At 35.0% G+C, this 24,075-nt stretch overlaps 2 protein-coding genes across 2 annotated transcripts; both read left to right on the forward strand.

Annotated features, from left to right (window-relative positions):
• The first annotated feature begins 2,329 nt into the window (after positions 1-2,329).
• Positions 2,330-3,695, forward strand: LOC145579492 (transcription factor bHLH14-like). The gene has a single exon (XM_081636741.1). The coding sequence runs from the start codon at positions 2,469-2,471 to the stop codon at positions 3,606-3,608; it is 1,140 nt and encodes a 379-aa protein (XP_081492867.1). The 5' UTR covers positions 2,330-2,468; the 3' UTR covers positions 3,609-3,695.
• Positions 3,696-15,375: 11,680 nt separating this feature from the next.
• LOC145606063 (methylthioribose-1-phosphate isomerase-like) lies at positions 15,376-16,958 on the forward strand. The gene is made up of 6 exons (XM_081662127.1): positions 15,376-15,518; positions 15,657-15,756; positions 15,838-15,980; positions 16,160-16,265; positions 16,396-16,398; positions 16,878-16,958. The coding sequence occupies exons 1-6, from the start codon at positions 15,376-15,378 to the stop codon at positions 16,956-16,958; spliced, it is 576 nt and encodes a 191-aa protein (XP_081518253.1).
• Positions 16,959-24,075: the final 7,117 nt, after the last annotated feature.

The following is a 24,075-nucleotide window of genomic DNA, read 5'->3' on the forward strand; positions in this document are numbered from 1 at the left end:
CCCCTAATTTCAAGTTTTCTAAGTGTCATTGTTTCAAGTCTTTCAACAATCAACAATAACAGCCTATCAAATACGGAGTAGTAGGTTACCATGCATTTCACGTTTTAAACATTCAATGATAATTACTTCCTATGTATTTCCTACATTATATGTGTGCTGATGTGTACTTGCTTCGTCACAACATAGGTCACATAGCTTGGCCGGAAGCCAGGGACATTGGCCAATCTTCTATGGAGTACTATTAAACGCATTAACGCACCACTTTCTCGATCTGATCCCTAAAAGATTACCCATACATGTAGTATATTGATCACTTACAAATATAGTTATTACGGAGTATCAATTAAGCATAAATGTAGACATATTTATAATAGCCACGTAATTTTTGTAGCCGTTACCTGTCATGTTTAAATCACAGCCTTACATTTTTTTTTACTACCTTCGTTTCATATTTTTGCAATTTTGGAATATTTTTATATTTTACAAATAATACTCATCTACGGTGTTTATTGAAGTATAAGTATTTGATTTTATACTGCTATTAGAAAATAGTTCAGTTTCTATTCTACCCTTCACTTCCTTTGATCTCTGTAGTTTTTATGAAGCTGCTGCTTTGTAAATGGTTGAAAACTTAACCAAATATCAAAGCTTTTTTTTTTGGGTGGAATTATAAATTAGGATAGTTTTCAAATGGCTACAATAAAATTGTTATAGTCATTATATTAGATCAAATCTCAACCATTCATTAATTTTTGACTAATCCAAACCTTAAATTGGATGACTTTGTGGTTTAAACCAAAAAAATAGTTTGACTAAAAAAAAACGGGAAATTTCCTGTTCACGTTCTTTTAGTTTCCAATTTTCCATCAGTCTATCTTACTCTGTACATTGCTTTGCTCCCTTCTTCTTAATTAGCAATTGCATTTTTTTTTTCAAGATTTTCCCAGAAAAAACAAATAGAGCTAAGATCTAGTTTGTTGGCTTTATCATTCATTCATTTGCGATTACTATCTTATGACAATAGATTACCGTTCCCCACATAGTCACATGTACTACATGGGATGATGGGAGTGGGGTGATTTATTTTTTAAGGCAGGATGATCCTTGATGACGATGAATGTTCAATTTGGGTGGGGAAAAATCCAATTATACTTTATTAATTCTAATTACATAATCATCTGTGTTTATGCATATTTGATCGATGGAGATGTCCAGGAGGTAGAGAAACTATAAATGGCAGAAAACCATATTTTTGAGTAACAAATACAAATAGTTTTTTTCGGTTATATTTTTATGTTAAAGAATTAAATGGACGAACTAGATTTATCTGTAAAATTCTAAGGGTCAAGATTTAAAATAGTTACAATGACTACATTTTCATTGTAGCCATTGAAAAGTCTTCCTATAAATTTAATGATGAAATTACGTTTTCATAATTCAACGGTTATATAATCTATATGATTATAACAACTACAATGGGGACAATTTTTGTGAAAATTTTTTGGATCTCACATTTGATAATAGTACATAATTCTAATTCTTTATTTCTCTAATAATAGTATGTGAAAATATAAACTAACAAGATATCACAAGATTATGTTTCAAATTTTGTCAATTTATCCTAATCTTATTGTATTTTAGACAAAATTGTGAAAAAAGATCTTTTAAATGATCAACTTTTTTGAAAAATGACCTTTTAAGTAAAAACTTGTAAAAAAGGACCTTTTAAGTTATATTTTGTTTGTATGGGGTACTTGTGTACGTGAGCTTGTGAGGTGGTCAATCTTGGAGCATCGGCAGTGTTCACTTGTAAAAATGACCTTTTAAGTGAAAACTTGTAATTAAGGTTAATGTTTCATTTGCAACATTAACCTGAATTAAATGAATATTACAAATTATTTGCAACAAATAATGTTTTCTTTCTTTCCTTTTTTACCTTTTCATTTCTTTCTATTTCTCTGCTTATCACATATGAGTTTTACTTATCATTTACCACTCACAAACAAATTTGATTTAGGATATTGATAAAATTGATGTCAATTGACAAGGATGGCTGTACTGAAACAGTGACACGACTATAGTGTCAATGGAGACATGATCATGCATGATTGCATGGAATAATGACTATACAAGTAACAATTATCGTCTAGTCAATAGTTAATTTACTTGAATTATCAGTCAACAATATGAATACTACTCGTAATTAAGTAAAATCAGTGTGAAGACGAGAAAATTATTCACATATTTTTTGGTGCATGCATGATGCATCCATATAAATAGATATACGAAGTATGAACTATCTATTTCATCCCTTCCTCATCATATCATTTAAGAGTTCTATTTGATTTACAATTCTATATCTATCTATCTAGCTATATGTAAGTAATCAAATTTCCTTAATACCATCATTAATTCCTTATATATTAGATCTATTTTTATTTGATCATAATATTATTAAGATTCTTATTATGGCACCACGCACTACATCTCCTTCCAATTCATCCTCACCTGATTGCCTAAATTTTAATCCACAAATAAACTTCTCATCAAAGTCCTTTCAACAACGCCTCCAAACTATAGTAGAGAGCAGGCAAGGGTTGTTATATGCTATGTTATGGCAAACAACACCCGGTGTCGAGAACATGATGACAACACCGGCGGCTAGCAACATCAGTAGCCGTCGTGTGTTAGCATGTTCCGACGGTTACTTGAGAAGCTGCTCCATAAGGAGCAGCCTAGACGAGGAGATTGTTATGACGTCAGATGCAGAATGGTTTTATGCAAATTCAATAGGAAAACACCTAATTATTGAGGACAATTACAATCTTGTAATTGGGGAAGCCATGACTTCAGGGTCTTATCTGTGGCTGATCAATAACTCGGGTTGTGAGAGGGCGAGGGTGGCTTTGCAGCACTATGTTCGGACCCTGGTGTTTGTACCTGTTGCTTCAGGTGGAGTCATTGAAATCGGATCCATGGATGAGATCAAAGAAGATAGGAGCTTAATTGAGCTCGCCTTCTCAATTTTTACCAGATCTGATGGCAAAGTTGTGACGTCACCTGTAATGCATGCGCAGCGTACCAATCATGTAGAGGCAGAGAGGCAAAGGAGGAACAAGCTCAACCAATGTTTCTACACGCTACGCTCAGTGGTTCCCTACGTCTCAAAGATGGATAAAGCATCTCTGCTATCAGATGCAGTCACTTACATCAACGAGCTGAAATCTGCTGTAAGAAATCTGGAAGAGAAACTTCAAGAACGGCCATCTGTAAGTACTATTAATAGTAGTTTTTCCCCACATTTACAAGATCTGCTTCCTCATCATCCTACTACTAAGGGATGGCCAATAGAGGTTGAAGTTGAAGTGAAATCGATAGGAAAGGAAGTGGTAATTCGAGCTCGAACGATGGGTTTGGATCATCCGGAAGCAAGAGTTATGAATGTGTTGAAAGACCTACGTTTGGAAATTTGTTATGCAACAATATCACATGTGAATGAGGTTGTATTTCAGAATATTATTGCTAAGATGCCATTGTATCCTGATGAATTAACTAGTACTCAAGATAGCTTAACTAATGCTATTCGTCAGAGGCTGCAGTATTCATAAGTTTTGTAACCATTTTTATCATGTATGCATGGTTTCTTGAATCGATCCTTCAATCAATCTATATACAGAGTACTGTATTATAATTTTATGTAATGATATTATGTTTATGCATGTTTTTATTCTATTTTAATTTTTTATATGTAGCTAGTCACACCGCATTACAGGGGTTACTAGTTTGGTCAGATTACTTGTAGAGGGTCATTATTCATGGGTTACTCGTTTGGTCAAGGATTACCTATGAGTAAGTAACCCCTAAATTAGTAACGCCTGAATAAGTAGTTCATACAAATAAAATAAAATTGCCTTTTTAGTAAAATTCAGTGATATTTATCATCCCTAAATATATATACAAATAGGGCTTACCAAGATTTATTGTGAAATCATTGTATTTACGTTTTTTATTTTTTGTTTTTCTTTCCAATCCTAGCTAGCTTATGCTCATGTTTAATTATGAAACTATTAAAAGGATTATTTTTTGTTGATCGTTCAATTTCTAGCTAGATGGATTTAGTATGAAGAGTATTCAACATTTCATCCTATAAAAAATTATTGAGATAATAATATTTCCATGATTAAAGAAAAACTAACCATCTTCATATATGAAAGAAAACCGACATAATTCGTTATTTTGGATGATAAGAGAAAGAGTGTTATCTCTGGTGATTTAAACTAAGAACAAGATGGTTCTCATCAAAAAAAAAAAAAAAAAAGGATGGACAAAGATGAGAGTAGTTGATCATTGATATTACCCATCTTAATTGTTCTCTATTAGGTAACTTCCTGGAAATGTTATAGAAATTACAATTATATTGTTTGTGAATTAGCAAGGTTACAATTTTTTGTTTCCTTTTGTTCTTTCATTGAAATTACACCTTTTTTCATGCACGGAATTTTAGGAGAAATGGAGCAACTATTTAAAAACAAAGGGAGTATTTATCAAGCTTAGTAGTCCCAATCCAAATACAGAGTATATTCTAAGTTATACTGGACATTATTATTGAGTATCTTCGTCAAGGTTTATTGGCTTTCACCTAAATTTTAACTTTTCTACTCTAAAAATTATTGATAAGGTGAAATGAAGAAGGTTTTCCATTTATGATCCACCTAACCTAACGCGTGCACGATTTTTTAAAACTCACTTCCTCCGAGAAAGACATAAAATTAAGATCCAAATGATGAAAATTTCAAAAATTATAATGATGAACGAACCATTGACACCCCACGTCACTAAGATTCTTAATCAATTATTGTGGTAGAGACTAGAGAGGTCCAACTGCTCTTCATATTCATCTAATTAGACAAACAAAAAAGCAATCTTTAAATTACTGTAAATCTGTAATACATATCATTAATCATATACTCCAATAATTCATCTAATGATCTGCTCTCGCGCGTATTTCCCGTTGCCATTTCCTTTCAACAATTCTTTCGATTTATGCCATACGCTGTTTTAAATTTTTAATAACTGGCATAATTTTTGTTTTTGACGTCAAATAAACGTATAATCTAGGTGGTTTATGGTAGCGATTAGAGCTGTCAATTCGGGTAAACGGGTGGGTAAGAATGGGTCGGGTCAACTCGGTTCGGGTCGAATTGGATTAATTTCATAAACTATGCGGGTCGGGTTTGTGTTGGGTCATGCTTGAGTCGGGTCACGTTGGGTCATACTTCTTATCGGGTTTGGGTCGGGGTACATTCGGGTCGGGTGAACAATAGGTCGGGTTTAATTCGGGTTTTCACGCGTTAAAACGGGTAGGGTAATTCTGGGGATCGAGTCGGATTCGGTTCAAGTCAATAATTTGCGGGTTAGAATCAGGTCGGGTCATTCTCAAGTTTGAGTCGGGTTCGATTCAAGTCAATAATTTACGGATTATGATCAAGTCGGGTCATTCTCGGGTTCAAGTCGGGTTATGTTCAAGTCAATAATTTGCAGGTTACAATCAGGTCGGGTCATTTCCAAGTCAAGTCATATTCGGGTTCAACTAACTATAAATAGATAATTATTATTTTTATCAATCCTTTGACTCTAATATATATGGTAATATAATAGGGAACTATAGTCTTTAATTTAGGAAGATAATTATCTCCTTTGACCATACAACAAATATATACTATATATATTTAACTCTTAAATTTTAAATTTGAGGATGATACTCCTTTCTTTTGTTGGCTTGGACCAATTGGTCTCCCTAAACAAAATGATTTGATCAACAATAATAATTAAGGTGGTCTAAATTGCATTTAAGGTGATTTGAAATCGGGTCGGGAATAATTTGGATTGAATTTAGGTCGGGTCAATAACAAGTTAATTTCGAGTCGAGTTAGTAACAGACCGGGTTGAATTTTTGGGTCGGGTAAAATTGGGTCGGGTCAATAAAAAGTCGGGTTTAATTTGGGTCAGGTGACAGGGTAAAGTCGTATCCCCTAATCAAAAGTAATTCCTAAATCCTCTAACTAACGTAGATAGGGAAGTAGGGTCGAATCCACAGAGAAACGAGTCTTTCTATTCCTAATTAATTAAAATAATCCAGATTATAAAGTAACCAATATATTGTAATTAAAGGAAACTAAACTACGAAGATTAAGAGTAGGGAGAAAACAATGAATAAAAGGATCTAGGGCATAGGTTCACCAATAAATAATACTCCAGGGTAAAACATAGTAATCAATCATTGACATTGCATAAATAACACGATTAACAGGCTCTCGCAATTTATTAATCAACATAGATCTAACAGGCTCTCGCAATTTACTAGATCTAAGTTCTTATTGAAAATAGCCTTTAATATCAAATTAACATCTGCTCGATTCATCAATTTAATGTTGCTATACTTTTACAAGCCTCAATTGTAAAACGTTAAAACAATTCAATAAGAAATTATCATGCAATACCAATAATCAATAATAGTCAATCATCAATGCATCAATTAACCAGATTGTAAAGGGCTTTCTCTACGTATTACAATCACAGAATTAATTTACCGGTATTAAATCTCATCTGTCGAATCTCGACTTAACCATTTATAAATTAATCTACCTATTGAAACTAGACCTAAACATTAATTCTCATCTGTCGAATCTCGAATCAATGTTGTCAAACTCATGCATAAAAGATCTGCGCAAATCTAGTCACAGAGCATTAAATCAATCAATAGGAAATTAATCTAGCATTGATAATTAACAACAACAAATTACCCCTTCATATTATTTATGGATCCCCACAAACCCTAGAAATAAAACTACTCACACATATTAAAAACTAAACAAATCAAAGCAATAAAATAAGACATGATTAAAGGAATAGAATAAATAACTAAGATTAAGAGAAGAGGAATCGTTACCAAAATAAATCTGGAATTAAGAGTAGAATTAAGAACAAAGGTTTTTAGATAGAGAAATCTAAGAGAACAATTAAGAGAGTAAAGAAAAAGTAAAAAGGGAAGAAGAAGAGATCCTAAAATCGTATTACGGAGGAGTATTTATACTCCGTACAAAAATCCTAAACTAAAACAAATTAAAGCGACGCTAATCGTCTCCTAACAATAACACGCGCCCGATCGGGCGAGGATTTATACTCCGTACAAAAATCCTAAACTAAAACAAATTAAAGCGACGCTAATCGTCTCCTAACAATAACACGCGCCCGATCGGGCGAGGCACCGCCCGATCGGGCGCGCCTTTTTTGCTCATTACTACTAATCTCGCGCCCGGCCGGGCGCGTCACCGGGCGCCAACCTTAGCTTCTCCCGCCCAGCCGGGCGCGCCTCCGAGCGCCAGCCTCTTTGGGTCTTGAATACTCGGTCCAAATGCCCTGGTATCACCTATACCGAGCCCTTAATCATCGGCTCTCACCGATCCTGGGCTTCAAAAGTGGTCGTGTCCTTCTAGCTTCCGTAGTTGATCCATAAAGCCCGGGAAAATGCTCCAAGAATGCAATTTCCTGTAAAATACAACTAAAACTACGAAAACACTAGAAAACACGAATTAGTAATAAAAGTGGTTCGAAAGAGCCAAAAACACTACTAATTATGACCAAGGGACGGGGGTAAAATACTATATAAAATAGACACATCAAACTCCCCCAAGCCAAACCTTTGCTTGTCCCTAAGCAAAGAGCTCATCAATGAACATATAAAACATACTTCACCCCAATAATAAAAATCAAGCACAACGATCTAGGGTAAATCAAATAAACATGTTTCAGAATCAACTACTCAAATCCATCTAATTACCAATCTTCCCTAACAATTGTCAAATAGAGCAACCACAAGAGCATATAGAATTCAAGACTAGTGCTCACGCACTCAACTCTCATTTTTGTGGCGAGTAAAAGATATACTCGATCGCTCTCCATCCAACCCAGTTATGTGAACAATGCCCTCCCAACTCACACTCTCGTGTGTATAAAACAATGAACGCTCAATCCTACTAGTCGACTCGAAATATGTCAAATCATAACTTGCATTGATAAATAACACTTTCACATTCATACAATTCTATGCACAAAGGTCAGAAGGTCTTTAAAACTTGTAATGTAAGGTTAGGGTAAAGGGTAGGATAAATTTGGGAATAAGTGAGAGAAAAGCTATGCTTAAAGGAGCCATATCCTAATAAAACCCATGATAAAAAATAACTAATGATCAACATCTCCTACATAACCAACTCTAACATCAACCAAAATATACTCCAATCATAATAAATAAACCCAACTCTTACAATTTCACTCATAAGATATAATAATGAAGTAATAGAGTGAATAAACAAACTTTATTTTTCAAACTTGAATTTTTTTCAATGAAGCTCTTTTTTTTTTTCCTTTGATCAACCTCCAAATAGAACATTTGAACATTTTTTTTTCTTTCGAAGTTCACTTATTGTTTTTCTTTTTTTGAACTTCTCTTTTTTTCTTCATAACATCATACTTTATTTTTTCAAGAAAATATAACTTTCAAACTCATCAAAAATAAACACGATAAAAAACAAAATAACTTCTCAAAAGCCCACCCAAGTTGTGCAAATAATAAGCACACTACAAACTCCCTCACCTCACTCACTAATAGCTCCCCCAAGCCAAGCTTGGGACTAGTAACCAATGGGGCAAAATAGGCTTGTAATGTGGCTAATAAACAACAAAATATCAAGGCAACAACATGGGTAGCAAGAAGGGAACAAATGTATCTACAATATCTGAAGGCTACCTAAAAGAACAAATGCCTTCATCCTCCACAATGTGCATAATAATGAATCATATCAACATTACTTATAGTTGCAAACCAATACTCAAATTCATTGACATACCAGGAACTATGGAAATATCACACATTCCTTACCAAATCAACTAGTCAAGCACTATATTCACAAGAAGTTGGACAAAATTGACGCATGTAAAGGTTTCAGGGCAATCAAGCATCAAATCATGATCAACTAATCCACAATGTCTATCATCAAATACCAAGAATCAAAACAATTTTCTCAAGTAAGGGGCACAGGGAAGCATAATTTATAATTCATTGGAACATATTTTTGGATTTTTTATTTTTCAATTTTTTTGTATTTTTCAAATATAAGAAAGCAATAAAAACTAACCTAGAAAGCAAGAAATCTAACCTAAGAAAACACACCAAAAATAAAAGAAAAGAGAAAAAGAAATATACCAAACCAAAACCTCCCCCTGTCAGATACCTTTTGCGACGGAAAATTCCGTCGAAATATACTGTCCTACGAAAATTCTGTCGGAACTGTTTGAAAAGCGTCGAAAATTTTCAACAGATTTATATTCCGTCGGAAATTTCGAAATTTGCGACGGATTTTCGAGGAACACTTCCGTCGGAAATCGGCCTATTTCTTGTAGTGGATTTTGTTTAATTTCAATTTGGTTTTTTTTTTTTGGGTTTGATTTTATATGTGTTTTGGGTTGATTTTTGCTGGTTTTTGTTATTATTGTTATTTTTGTGTTTCATTTTCGTTAATTTCAATTTGGTTAATTTTGTTTGATTTTAATATATGTGGTGGCTGGGGTTTTCGTGGTGGTTGGTTGGGGTTTTCGTGGTGGCTGGGTGATGTTTTCGAGGTGTGCAGTGTGGTGGGTAAAGGTGGTTGGCTAGGAAGGGGCAGTGGGTGGAGTTGGCTTGGGTGGTGGGGGGCGTGGTTGTGAAGAGTAGGGATGGGGGCGAATTTACTTTTTTTTTTTATTTATTTTAGCGACGGCCAAAAGCGATCGCTAATTTCCGAAATTGCGATCGCTTCTTTTAACGGTCGCAATTGTTTATATTTACGACTGTTTCCCTTGCGGTCTTTGAAATTAATAAAAACGGTCGCAATAAATTTGCGACCGTCAAACAGTCGTAATAATATTTTTTGCGACCAAGTAAATAACGACCACCCCTTACAGACCGTTGACGGTCGCGTTTTTGCTATTTTCTGCGACCGTTAGAGGCGGTCGCAAAAACCTTAATTTTTTGTAGTGTTTTAATACAATATTTTGATCCATTTTCATATTTCGCGTTTAATAATTATATTTATATATACATAAAGCTATTTTATTTATGTTTAGTATTAATATAATTTTTTTAACTTTAATAACTAAATACATTCTAACATGTGTTTGTTTTTTAAATACATTTAGTTTAATAATTATTGGGTAACTGGGTACCCAACCGGTTCAGGCTCCAAAAAATTTAGAATTGAGATTGGAACCGGTTGTAACCGGTTTCTTAATTTATTACCCGGAATTGGAACCACCGGGTCCAATTCCGATTCTGGATCCGCAGGTTCCTTACTGGTTCCAATTCCAATACCAGGTACCCGGAATTTTTGCTCACCCCTACTTATAATGTCATTTGGAACCATAAATGATCATTATTTGTTGTCATAAATATTCGTGGTAGGCTTGAGTTAATGAAATCGGTGCAAGTTGTAAACCGGTAAATCGGCTGTTTAAAGGCAAATTGGATGGTAGCACACCAAGTGGACTCTCGGAGGGTATTATGGACCATTAGATACATTACGACAATTTTAATTTTCGGGCGAAAAAAAGTAAATAAAATTGCAAGATTGAAATCTAATATCCATGCATTTTGCGGAATTTTGGATTCAGGGCCAGATGTCGAAAAATGTTGAAATTATAGGGGATACATCTCGCGGTCATATAATGCGATTAAGAACCATATATGATCATTATATGTAGTCATAAATGTTCGTTGTAGGCTTGATTTAATGAAATCAATGCAAGTTGTAGAGCCGGTAAATTGGCCTTTTAAAGACAAATTAGATAGTTCCACCCACCAAATTGGACTCCCGTAGGGTATTATTTACCATGGTAAACATTTCGTCAATTTTTATTTCCGGGCGAAAAAAAGTTGAAAAATTCAAAAATTGAAGGTTAATATCCACGCTTTTTGAGAAATTTTGGAGTCTTCGGGCCCGGTGTAAAATCTTTGAAAATTTAGGAGATAAATCTGGGGGTTATATAATGCCGTTTGGAACCATATTTGATCATTAAATGTTGTCATAAATGTTCGTGGTAGGCTTGATTTAATGAAATCGGTACAAGTTGTAAACCGGTAAATTGGCCGTTTAAAGACGAATTGGATGGTTCCACCCACCCAATTAGACTCCCAGAGGGTATTAGTAAACATGGTAAGCATTTTGCCAATTTTTATTTTCGGGCGAAAAACAGTAAAAAATTTCCAAAATTGAAGGCTAATATCCACGCTTTTTAAAAAATTTCGAATGTTGGTGTCGAAAATCAATGAGATTTTAGAGGATATATCTCGGGGTCATATAATGTCGTTTGAAATCATATATGATCATTATATGATGTCATAAGTGTAGGTGGTAGGTTTGAATAAATGAAATCGGTGCAAGTTGTAAACCGGTAAATTGGCCGTTTAAAGGCAAATTAGATGGTTCCACCCAACCAATTGGACTCCCGAAGGTTATTAGATAACATTATAAACATTTCAAAAAAAATTATTTTTGGGCGAAAAAAAGTCAAAATATTCTAAAATTGAAGGCTAGATATATGCTTTTAGAGAAATTTTGGAGATTTCGAGGCTATGAGTCGAAAATCCTTGGAAATAGGGTCATATAATGCCTTTTGGAATTATATATAATCATTATATGTTGTCATAAATGTTCATCGTAGTGTTGATTTAATAAAATCGGTGCAAGCTGTAAACCGGTAAATTGGTCGTTTAAAGGCAAATTGGATGGTTCCACCCATCCAATTAGACTCCCGGAGGGTATTAGGGACTAGGGGTGGATATATCATCCAAACTTGATGGATAACCATCCACCCGATCCACATATATGGATGAAAACCCGAACATAAGCGGATGACGGATGGATGATGGACGGATTGGGTGGCGGATCGGGTCGGATACGGACGATGATACATCCAACCCATCACCCGACCCATCCATCCACCCGTTAAATTTATATACAAAAAAATAAAAATAAATATCTTTTTTAATAATTTGATGTTGATTGTAGTGTTAGGAATTGACATTTGTTTTAATTTAGTAAAAAGGAACAAGTATTAGAAAGATGTATCAAAGTTTTAATAAAATTGATCACTTTTTTTTTCAAATCTTGATTTTAATTATGAAAATGAAAAGTTATATTTATATATTTATTTCACCCGAATTATAACCCGATCCACCCGATTCATCCATGGATCGATGATGGATGGATTGAATGTGGATAAAAAAAAATTAGGTGATGGATGGGTCGGGATATGGATGGATCGTTGGTGGATGGAGGTGGATAAAGCATCACCCGACCCACCTCCGATCCATTGCCATCTCTATTAGGGACCATGGTAAACATTTCGGCAATTTTAATTTCAGGCAAAAAAAGTCAAAAAAATTCAAAAATTGAAGGTTAGTATTCACCTTTTTGAGAAATTTTAGAGTCTTCGGGGTCATATAATGCCGTTTGGAATCATATATAATCATCATATGTTGTCATAAATATTCATGGTACGCTTGAATTTATGAAATCGTTGCAAGTTGTAAACCGGTAATTTGGACGTTTAATGGCAAATTGGATAGTTCCACCCACCCAATTAGACTCCCGGAGGGTATTAGGGAACATGGTAAACATTTCGGAAATTTTATATCCGGGCATAAAAAAGTCAAAAAATACAAAAATTGAAGGCTTATATCCACGCATTTTGAGAAATTTTGTAGGTTTCGGGGTCCGGTGTCGAAAAGCCTTTAGATTTTAGAAAATGCATCTTTGGGTCAAATAATGCCGTTTGGAACCATATATGATCATTATATGTTGTTAGAAATGTTCGTGGTAGGCTTGATTTAATGAAATCGGTGCAAGTTGTAAATCGGTAAATTGGTCGTTTAAAGGAAAATTGGACTCATGGTGGGTATAAGGGACCATGGTAAATTTTAGGAAATTTTAATTTCCGGGCGAAAAAAAAGTTAAATAATTCCAAATTAAAATTGAAGTCTAATATCCACGTGTAGACACCCATTTGTGTCTCCCCAAAACCAAACCCAGTGATGAGTAACTTTCGCGTCGAATCATAATCGAATGAAACGAAAGTGTGGAAAGGTCTAGTGTTGCGGAAAGTTTTAATTTCTTTTCTCTTCTCTCTGTTTTTGAAAACTTTATTTTAAGAAAACGGTCAATCCAGTTTGGTTGGTCCATGATATGGGTCCAATAGTAGTGTAGTTGGATGGGCTTTGCAAAGACCTTTCCAACGATATATTATAAGCCCAATTCCGATGAATATTGAGGAAGTTATGGCCAATTTACCAAACAGGGCCCGGTTTGAGCTTTATGTACGGCCCAATGATCTTGGGGAGGGCCTAATATGATTTATCATTCCTAATGCAATCAGGAATGGTTTTAGTCTTCTAGAAGGTTCTTTTCATTCCTAATTCAATTAGCATTGATAAATTGACTTTTGTTGACTTTTCAAAGTTTTAATCAAAATCAAATAGCATTTTCGAGGAAATTATATTATTTAATCCTCCAGTACGGTAAACTTATCGGATTTTCGAAAACGCGTTGGAATCAAGCTTGGCGCCTAACCCCAGGCCTTGGCGCCTGAACCAGGCCTGGCGCCTGGCGCTCCTGGCGCTAGTGTTGGTGCCTGGCGCCAGCTAGCCAGGGTTGGCGCCAGCCCTGTTTTCTGAGCGTCAGACTCTGTTTTGTTTAATTTATCTTTTTGGCTGATTTTCTCTATAAATATCGTATTAAAAACTCCGTTTTCAAAAACCAATTCTCACCAATTCTCCTCATTCGCAAGTTTTCATCAACAATCATTAATTCTTTAGCATTCTCTAAATCATTCATCTCTCTTAAACATTCAATTCTTTCTTACTTTGCTTTTTTATACAAAATTTCGCATTCACAAGATCTAGAAACACCTATCCATATTCGAAGTTGCCTTCGCCCTAAACGTGAAAGGTTTAATTTCTGAGGGTTTGGTCCCAAATCTCTCTTTCAATTATTTAATTTAATTGTTTGATTTATTATTTTCCTTGAAGTTACTAACGTGTGTATTATGTAATTAGAAAGAGGTACGAGGCATCCAAGTAAGTACTTTCACTAGTAGAAAAAAAGCATTAGGCACCCCCCATATGGCACCGGTTCAGGCTAAACCGGTGCCCAAAACCGGTCCAGAAATGGGCGGGATTTTAGAAGAAGAGAAAAGGCACCGGTTTGGCCTGAACCGGTGCCTAAAATTAAAAAGGCACCGGTTTGAACCGGTGCCAATTGAACCGGACCCAATTCAAAAAAAAAAAAAACGCAGACTACCTTCTTCTCCTTCCTCTCTTTCTCTTTCTCTTTCATTCCTTCTTCATTCCTTACTGTTTCATTAGAGCTGGGTTTCGAAAAACGGCGGCCTTCAATCCTTCCTCTCTCTCCCTCCACCACAGCCGTCACCTTCACCGGCGGCCACCAGGGGTTTCGAAAACCGGCCGCCTTCAATCCTTCCTCCAGCCACCAACATTCTCCCCCTGCCCTTGTACGAATTGGCGAATTGAAACACCGCCGTTGTACGAATTGTCGAGTTGAAACACCACCAGCATTGTACGAATTGTCGAAAACCACCGCCCTTAATTCTCCCCTGCTCTTCTCTGTCTTTCACCGCCCTCCAGCCACCAGCATTGTTCGAATTGAGCAGCAGCGCACCGCCTCCACCTCCGCGTTGTTCCCTCCACCAGCGCACACCGCCTCCACCTCCGCGCTACCTCCACTAGTCGCACCACCGCTGCTACCTCCACCACCGCCTAAGGTACATATATAATTTTACCCTAATTTTTTTAATTTTTGCATTGGTTGTTTATTTAGAAATTTTGAATACATATTATACATTAGAGTAATTTTGCCTCCATTTGCGTGTGTTAACTTGTTATCTGCCAGTGAGTTGCATTTGATTTCTTTGAATAAGAGCTCAAGTTAAGCTATACCTTACTATCTAAACCAGGCGTGTAAATTGTGATATGTAAATTGAATTTCTTCAGGCGTATTCCAGCTTTCTGCAGAATAAGTAGCCATTGAATTCACCATTTCATCAAGAATTTGGTTCTTCAGGTCACTAAGAATATGCTGAACTGAATTCATGATTTGGTCACATAACGTAGTTTTAAGCCCAGAATCAAATCATTTTCACCTGCTCGTCTTTTGTGATTTGGTCACTATAGGAAAAACTGATTGTCATTCTTTCTCCAATCTTTAGACGATATACTTGCCCTTCTTAAGCAATTTCTTCTTCTAATTCAGGTTTGCAATCAAAGAAATGGTGGTTCGTGGAGCACCAGCAATTGCAATCACAGCTGCCCTCTCTCTGGCCGTGGAAGCTGTTAACTTAGAAAAATTCCAAGGGACTGCTGATGATGCTGCTTCATTTCTTGCACAGAAATTGGAATATCTAGTCTCTAGGTTTGTTGCAAGTAGTCAAGTACCATTAACTAGTTGATCGTATAAAACCAAATCTTTGTTTGAATTAAAATTTTCTGCGTTTGACTCCACAAATTGGTGTGTATGCTGATTTTGCATTCATCATTTATGTATGTATAGCCGTCCAACTGCTGTGAACCTTTCGGACGCTGCCACAAAACTTAAAGAAATCATTGTCAAAGCCGCTTCCACGTGCTCAGAAGCAAATGCTGTGTTTCAGGTAGGATAGCTTTTTCGTCTTGTACTTTAGATTTGCTTATTATATCTTAAATTCATTAGGTTCTTCATAATGGTGTCCTAGGCTTACATAGAAGCTGCTGAAATAATGCTTGAGGATGATGTTGCCTCAAACAAAGCAATTGGTTCTTATGGAGCTAGTTGCTTTGAAAGTCAGTTGAAAGATGCTAAAAAAATATCCATATTGACTCATTGCAACACTGGGAGGTATGTTGTTTCTCAGACATCATGATCCCTGATTATATTTGTATCAAGCTATCGAAGCATGTTCCATCAGTTAGTTATCCAAAAATGTTGCAGTATTGCAACATAAACTTTCCTATAATTTCTATTGGATGTCATTTTTATTTGATTTTGTTGAGATTGCTATGGCTTTTACTTAACAGTCTTGCAACCGCTGGATATGGTACTGCATTGGGGGTAATTCGTGCCGTCCATGCCCAAGGAATCCTTGAGAAGGCCTATTGCACAGAGACTCGGCCATTCAACCAAGTAAGTTCATGTGATGTACCACCCTCAAAATGTTGGTGGCTATCAACTATCATACACATTACAAAAGCACAGGCCAAAAGAAAAAATGTTGACCCTGGAACACTTGATGCTTTCTAATAATTTTGGACAGGAGGTATCTTATGCTTCCGAACTCCTTTTAGCTTTTGGAAATCATAAGTGTGTGATAATATCTTAACAGCCTGCTCGTGATTTGAGCTTGTTTGCATCATTATCTAATTTCCATATAGAATTTATTTTGTATTATAAATATGTGAGCATCCAGCAAATTATGTCAAGCCTAATAACACAGTACGAAGTAGTGAGGAAAACTCAGTTTCTCCATGAAGGTTGCTCCTATGCTGTAGAAGGAGTGTCGATGGGTGAATAGGTCGAAGTGAATAAGTAAAATAACTGAATAGGCCATTAAACAGCCAGTTTAAATTTCTGATTAATTGTTTTTTAAAATATGGGCAAAAGTTTAGTCATATTATGCGAAATAACAATTGTAACATTGTAAGTCTAACAGAATTGTATATCAAAGTCAGAGAAGAGTCAAAACAAGGAGTTCGATTTTCATTATATCATTCACAATTGTTAGATTCCTATGATTAGGTGATTTGTGGAAATTGTGGGGTTTCAGTTCTTGGGGAAATTGTAGTGGGATTTGCTTTCTGGCTTGGTGATACTATATAGTTCTCCGTGATATTATCCTGTTAGTAGATCGCATGTTGTATGTTGTTGCTTCTGTATCCTACTTGAGAATCACAGCCTTCAAAATTTATTCTTGGATGCTGTTTAATATTCTTTTCATTACTCAGCAGGTTCTAGAGGAAGCAATGTATCTATTTAAAAATAACAGCTGCCAGGAGTCCTTGGACACTGATGCCCACCATGTAGTACAAGGCTGTAATAGCCCTTTGTCAGTCTTGGTGATGGAGATGATACAATCGATGCCAACAATCCCTTATAAGATTCCCCTGTGTATTGCTAACTACATTAAGAGCCACGTAGTATATATATACGTACTTACTATTATTTGTATATGTAAGCAACTTTTTTTTTTTTGTATTGCGTTTGGGAATATTTATATCTATATGTATATATAATTGAATTCTTGTATCTAATATTATTTTTGTATATAATATTATTATTAGTTATTATAATAATAAAATTATTAATTATTATATTTAATATAATTGCTGGAATTACAGGGTATTATTATTGCAGGTTTTTTTTTTAAATATTATTGCACGATTGAAAAAAAAAAAACGAAAAAAAAAAAAATTATACAAAAGGCACCGGTTAGGCAGGAACCGGTGCCTAAACTATCCACCACCCAAAAAAAAAAATGGCGGGAGAGCAGTATTAGGCACCGGTTAACCGGTGCCTATTCTACACTATGGCACCGGTTTTGAACCGGTGCCAAATAGGGGGGTTTTTGGCACCCCTCAAATAGGCAGCGGTTCAAACCGGTGCCTTAGACCGGGTTTGAACCGCTGCCTAATGCGTTTTTTCTACTAGTGTTTAATGGTTTTTATTGATGTTATTATATAGAAATCATGCTTAGATTGTTATTATTATTCTTAGTATCATGTTAGGATGTTTTCCTTAATTTCATGTTTAGGGTGACAACAATAAATTCCTAGTATCATGTCTAGGGTAATTTTAATATTAAATATGATTGTTACGATGCTTCCTATGTTCTTCCTAATATTTATGATTGTTAGTATCATGTTAGGGTTAAATATTTGATTTTTATTGCTTAGTGACATGCTAGGGTTTGTTGTTAATCTTGTTAGTATCATGCCTAGGATGTTGCTATCTTGCTTTAATATTAACATGAACATGATTATGATTATAATTGTTATAATTCATGATTATTATTATTATTATTATTATTATTATTATTATTATTATTATTATTATTATTATTATTATTATTATTATTATTATTATTATTATTATTATTATTATTATTATTATTATTCTTTTGGTGATGATTATTTTATTTATGATGATATTATTATTATTATAATTATTATATTTTTATTATCATGATGATTTATTATTTATTATTGTTGCTTGATATATTATTTATTGTTATTGCTTGATCACACCTTTATTGCATGTTTAAAGGGAATTGGTACTTGTAATCATGCTTAATAAGATATTTAATAATCTTGTTAGGGTTAATATTGATTATAATTCAAGTGATCGCCAATAATAGTTTATTTGTGCATTAAATTCAAACAACATAAATAAACAGGTTTAGGGTTAATCCTATTGATTGCATGTTAATTAGAAAGTGCACATGAATACGATCGAAATAAAGTAGAGGCCTATTATTAGGGCAGGTTCAATCTCTTTTAGGTTGGATTTGTACCTTCATTCCCGAACCCTTATTTGGTTCTAGACCTTGTGGAGTTGACGATCTCTTGGATCGTTAAGGGGTGTAACCTTCACCTCGTGAATGGTTTACAAGTTCCTTAAAAAACTTGTTGACGACTCTTTTTCTCTATCTACTTCCCTTTTGGACGCCACCGTACTTTAGTGTATAATCACAGTGGGGTTCAAGCCAGTGGGATTAAAAGCTTGAAATTATTCCCTACACCACGCTTTTTGAGAAATTTTGGAGGTTTCGGGACCTGGTGTCGAAATTTTTTGAAATTTTAGAGAATACATTTCGGGGTCATATAATGTCGTTTGAAACCATATATGATCATTATTTTTTGTCTTACACGTTCGTTGTAGGCTTCAGTTAATGAAATCGGTGCAAGTTGTAAACTGGTAACTCGACTATTTAAAGGCAAATTGGATGGTTGCACCTAGCAAGGTGGACTCTCGGAGGGTATTAGGGACCATTATTGTAAAAAGTTGGCAATTTTTATTTTCGGGCCAAAAAAAGTAAAAAAAAATTCCAAAATTGAAGTCTAATATCCACGCTTTTTGAGAACTTTGGGAGGTTTCGGGGCCCAGTGTTGAAAAGTTTTGAAATTTTAGGAAATACATCTTTGGGTCAAATAATGTCATTTGGAACATGTATAATCATTATTTGTTGTCATAAGTGTTCGTGATAGGCTTGAGTTAATGAAATTGGTGCAAGTTGTAAACTAGTAAATTGGCCGTTTTAAGGCGAATTGGATGGTTCCACCCATCCAATTGTACTCACGGAGGGTATTAGGGACAATTGTAAGCATTTCATAATTTTTTTTTCTAGACAAAAAAAAGGTCAAAAAATTCCAAAATTAAATCCACGCATTTTGCAAAATTTTGGAAGTTTCAGGACCCGATGTCGAAAAGTTTTAAAATTCTAGGGGATACATCTCGTAGTCATATAATGCCATTTGGAACCATTTATAATCAATATATGCTGTCATAAATATTCATGGTAGGATTGAGTTAATGAAATCAGTGCAAGTTGTAAACCGGTAAATTGGCCGTTTAAAGGCAATTTGGATAATTCAACCCACCCAATTGGACTCCCGTAGGGTATTACGGACCATGGTAAAAATTTCGGCAATTTTTATTGTCGGACGAAAATAAGTCTAAAAATTCCAAAATTAAAGGCTAATATCCACGCTTTTTGAGAAATTTTGGAGGTTTCGGAGCCCGGTGTCGAAAACCCTTGAGATTTTAGGAAATACATGTCGGGGTTATATAATATCGTTTGGAACCATATATGATCATTATGTTGTCATAAATGTTCATGGTAGGCTTGATTTAATGAAATCGATGCAGGTTGTAAACCGGTAAATTGGCCGTTTAAAGACGAATTGGATGGTTCCACCCACCCAATTTGACTCTCAGCGGATATTAGGGATCATGGTAAAAATTTCGGCGATTTTTTTCTGGGCAAAAAGAAGTCAAAAATTTCCAAAATTGAAGGTTAATATCCACGTTTTTGTAGACATTTCGAAGATTTCAGGAGCCTAGTGTCGAAAAAAAAGAAGAGATTTTAGGGAATATATATCTCGGGGTCATTTAATGCCGTTTAGAACCATATATGATCATTATATGTTGTCATAAATGTTCGTGGTAGGCTTGAATTAATGATATCGGTGCAAGTTGTAAACCGGTACATTGGTCGTTTAAAGGCAAATTTGATGGTTCCACCCATCCAATTAAACTCCCAGTGGGTATTAGGGACCATGGTAAATATTTCAGCAATTTTTATTTAAGGGCGAAAAAAAGTCAAAAAAATCCCAAAATTAAAGTCTTAGGTCCAAGGTTTTGCAGAAATTTTGGAGATTTGTAGGTCCGGTGTCGAAAAGCCTTGAAAATTTAAGGGATACATCTTGGGGTCATATAATGCCGTTTGAAATCATATATAACCATAATATGATGTCATAAATGTTCGTGGTAGGCTTGAATTAATGTAATTGGTGCAAGTTGTAAACCGGCAAATTATTGGCTATTTAAAGGCAAATTGGATAGTTCCACCCACCCAATTGGACACGGCAATTTATATTTACGAGCAAAAAAAGTCAAAAAATTAAAAAATTGAAGGACAATATCCACCGCTTTGAGAAATTTTAAAGTCTTCCGGGCCCGGTGTCTAAAAGTCTTGAAATTCTAGCGAATACATCTCGAGGTCATATAATGTCGTTTAGAACCATATGTGATCATTATTTTTTTCATAAATGTTCGTGATAGGCTTCAGTTAATGAAATCTGTGCATGTTGTAAAGCGATAAATTGGTCATTTAAAGGGAAATTGGATGGTTCCACCCACCCAATTGGACTCCCAGAGTCCCATGTGGTATTAAGAAACATGGTAAATATTTCGTCATTTTTTTATTTCCGAGAGAAAAAAAAGTCAAAAAAGTTTCAAAATTGAAATATCTACGTTTTTTGAGAAAATTTCGAAGGTTTCAGGGCCCGGTGTCGAAAAGAAATGAGATTTAGGGGAATATCTCGGGGTCATATAATGCTGTTTAAAACCATAAATGACCATTATATGTTGTCATCGTAAATGTTCGTGGTAGACTTAAGTTAATAAATCAATGCAAGTTGTAAACCGGTAAATTGGCCGTCTAAAGGAAAATTGATGGTCTCACCCAACCAATTGGACTACCGGAGGGTATTAAGGACCATGGTAAACATTTCGGCAATTTTTATTTTCGGGGGAAAAAAAGTCAAAAAAAATCCAAAATTGAAGGCTAATATCCACGTTTTTTTGAGAAATTTTGAAGATTTTGGGATCCGGTGTCGAAAAGAATTAAGATTTTGGGGAATACATCTCAGGGTCATATAATGCCATTTGAAACAATATATGATAGTTATTTGTTGTCATAAATGTTCGGGGTAGGCTTGAGTTAATGAAATCGGTGAAAGTTGTACACTAGTAAATTGGCCGTTTAAAGACAAATTGAATGGTTCCACCCACTCAATTGGACTATCGGAGGGTACTAAGGACCATGGTAAACATTTCGGAAATTTTTACATTCGAGCGAAAAAGAGTAAAAAAAAATTCCAAAATTAAAGAATAATTATCCACGATTTTTGAGAATTTTTGGAGGTTTCGGACTGGTGTCAAAAAGTCTTGAGATTTTAGGGGATACATCTGAGGGTCATATAATGCCGTTTGGAACTATACATGATCATTATATGTTGTTATCAATGTTTGTGGTAGGCTTGAGCTAATGAAATAGTTGAAGTTGTAAATCGGTAAATCGGTTGTTTAAAGGCAAATTGGATGGTTCCACCCACCCAATTGGACCACCTAGTAGTACTAGGGAACGTGGTAAACATTCGGCAATAATTTTTATTTTCGTGCGAAAAAGATTAAAAAAAATTCCAAAAATAAAGGCTAATATCCATGCTTTTTGAGAAATTTCGAAGGTTTCGGGGCCTGGTGTCCAAAAATAAAGGCATCTGGGGGTCATATAATGCCGTTTGGAACCATAAATGATCATTATATGTTGTCATAAATGTTCGTGGTAGGCTTGAGTTAATTAAATTGGTGCAAGTTGTAAAATGGTAAATTTGTCATTTAAAGGCAAATTGGTTTGTTCCACCACCCAATTGGACTATCAGAGGGTATTAGGAAACATGGTAAAAATTTCGGCAATTTTTATTTCTAGGTGATAAAAAAGTCAAAAAATTCCAAAATTGAAGGCTAATATCCACGGTTTTTGAGAAATTTTAATTTGGAGGTTTCGAAATCCGGTGTCGAAAACAATTAAGATTTTGGGGAATGCATCTCAGGGTCATATAATGCCATTTGAAAAAATATATGATAGTATTTGTTGTCATAAATGTTCGGGGTAGGCTTGAGTTAATGAAATCGGTGAACGTGTAAACTGATAAATTGGTCGTTTAAAGGCAAATTGAATGGTTCCACCCACCCAATTGGACTCCAAGAGGGTATTAGGGACCATGGTAAATATTTCGACAATCTTTATTTTTGGGCGAAATAAAATTAAAAAAATTCCAAAATCGAAGGCTAATATCCACACTTTTTGAGTAATTTTGGAAGTTTCGGGACCCGGTGTCGAAAAGTATTGAAATTCTAGGGGATATCTCGGGGTCTTATAATGCCGTTTGGAACCATATTTGGACATTTTTTGTTGTCATAAATGTTCATGGTAGGCTTGAGTTAATGAAATTGGTGCAAGTTGTAAACCGGTAAATTGGTCGTTAAAAGGCAAATTGGATGGTTGATAATTCCACTCAACCAATTGGAATTCCGGAGGGTATTAGAAACCATGGTAAATATTTTGGCAAATTTTATTTCCGAGTAAAAAAAGGTCAAAAATTACAAAATTGAAGGTTAATATCTATGTTTTTTATGAAATTTTGGAGTCTCGGGGACCGTTGTCGAAAAGCCTTGAGATTTTAGAGGATACATCTTGGGGTCATATAATGTCGTTTGGAATCATATATGATCATTATATGTTGTCGTAAATGTTCGTAGTAGGCTTGAGTTAATCGGTGCAAGTTGTAGACCGGTAAATTGGTCGTTTAAAGGCAAATTGGATGGTTCCACCCACCCAATTGGACTACCTATGGGTATTAGGGAACATGGTAAACCTTTCGGCAATTTATATTTCTGTGCAAAAAAGAGTCAAAAAAATTCCAAAAATAAAGGCTAATATCCATGCTTTTTGAGAAATTTCGAAGGTTTCGGGCCCCGGTGTCGACAAGAAATTATATTTTAGGGTATACATATCGGGGTCATATAATGCCGTTTGGAACCATAAATGATTATTATATGTTGTCATAAATGTTCGTGGTAGGCTTGAGTTAATTAAATCGGTGAAAGTTGTAAAATGGTAAATTGGCCATTAAAAGTCAAATTGGATGGTTCCACCCACCCAATTGGACTCTCGGGGGGTATTAGGGAACATGGTAGCATTTCGGCAATTTTTATTTCCAGGCGAGAAAAAAGTCCAAAAATTCCAAAATTGAAGGCTAATATCCACGCTTTTTGAGAAATTTTGAAGGTTTCGGGGCCTGGTGTCGTATAAGTTTGAGATTTTAGGGGATACATCTCGGGGTCATATAATGTCGTTTGGAACCATATATGATCATTATATATTGTCATAAATGTTCGTGATATAGGCTTGAATTAATGAAATCGATGCAAGTTGTAAATCGGTAAATTGGTTGTTTAAAGGCAAATTGGATGGTTCCACCCACCCAATTGGACTCCAAGAGGGTATTATAGATCATGGTAAACATTTCGACAATTTTTATTTCCGGGCGAGAAAAAGTCAAAAAATTCCAAAATTGAAGGCTAATATCCACACTTTTTGAGTAATAATTTTGGTGGTTTCGGGACCCGATGTCGAAAAGTATTGAAATTATAG

Source organism: Chenopodium album, chromosome 2 (genome assembly GCF_948465745.1).
Source record: "Chenopodium album chromosome 2, dcCheAlbu1.1, whole genome shotgun sequence".
In the NCBI taxonomy this organism is placed as follows: domain Eukaryota; kingdom Viridiplantae; phylum Streptophyta; class Magnoliopsida; order Caryophyllales; family Amaranthaceae; genus Chenopodium; species Chenopodium album.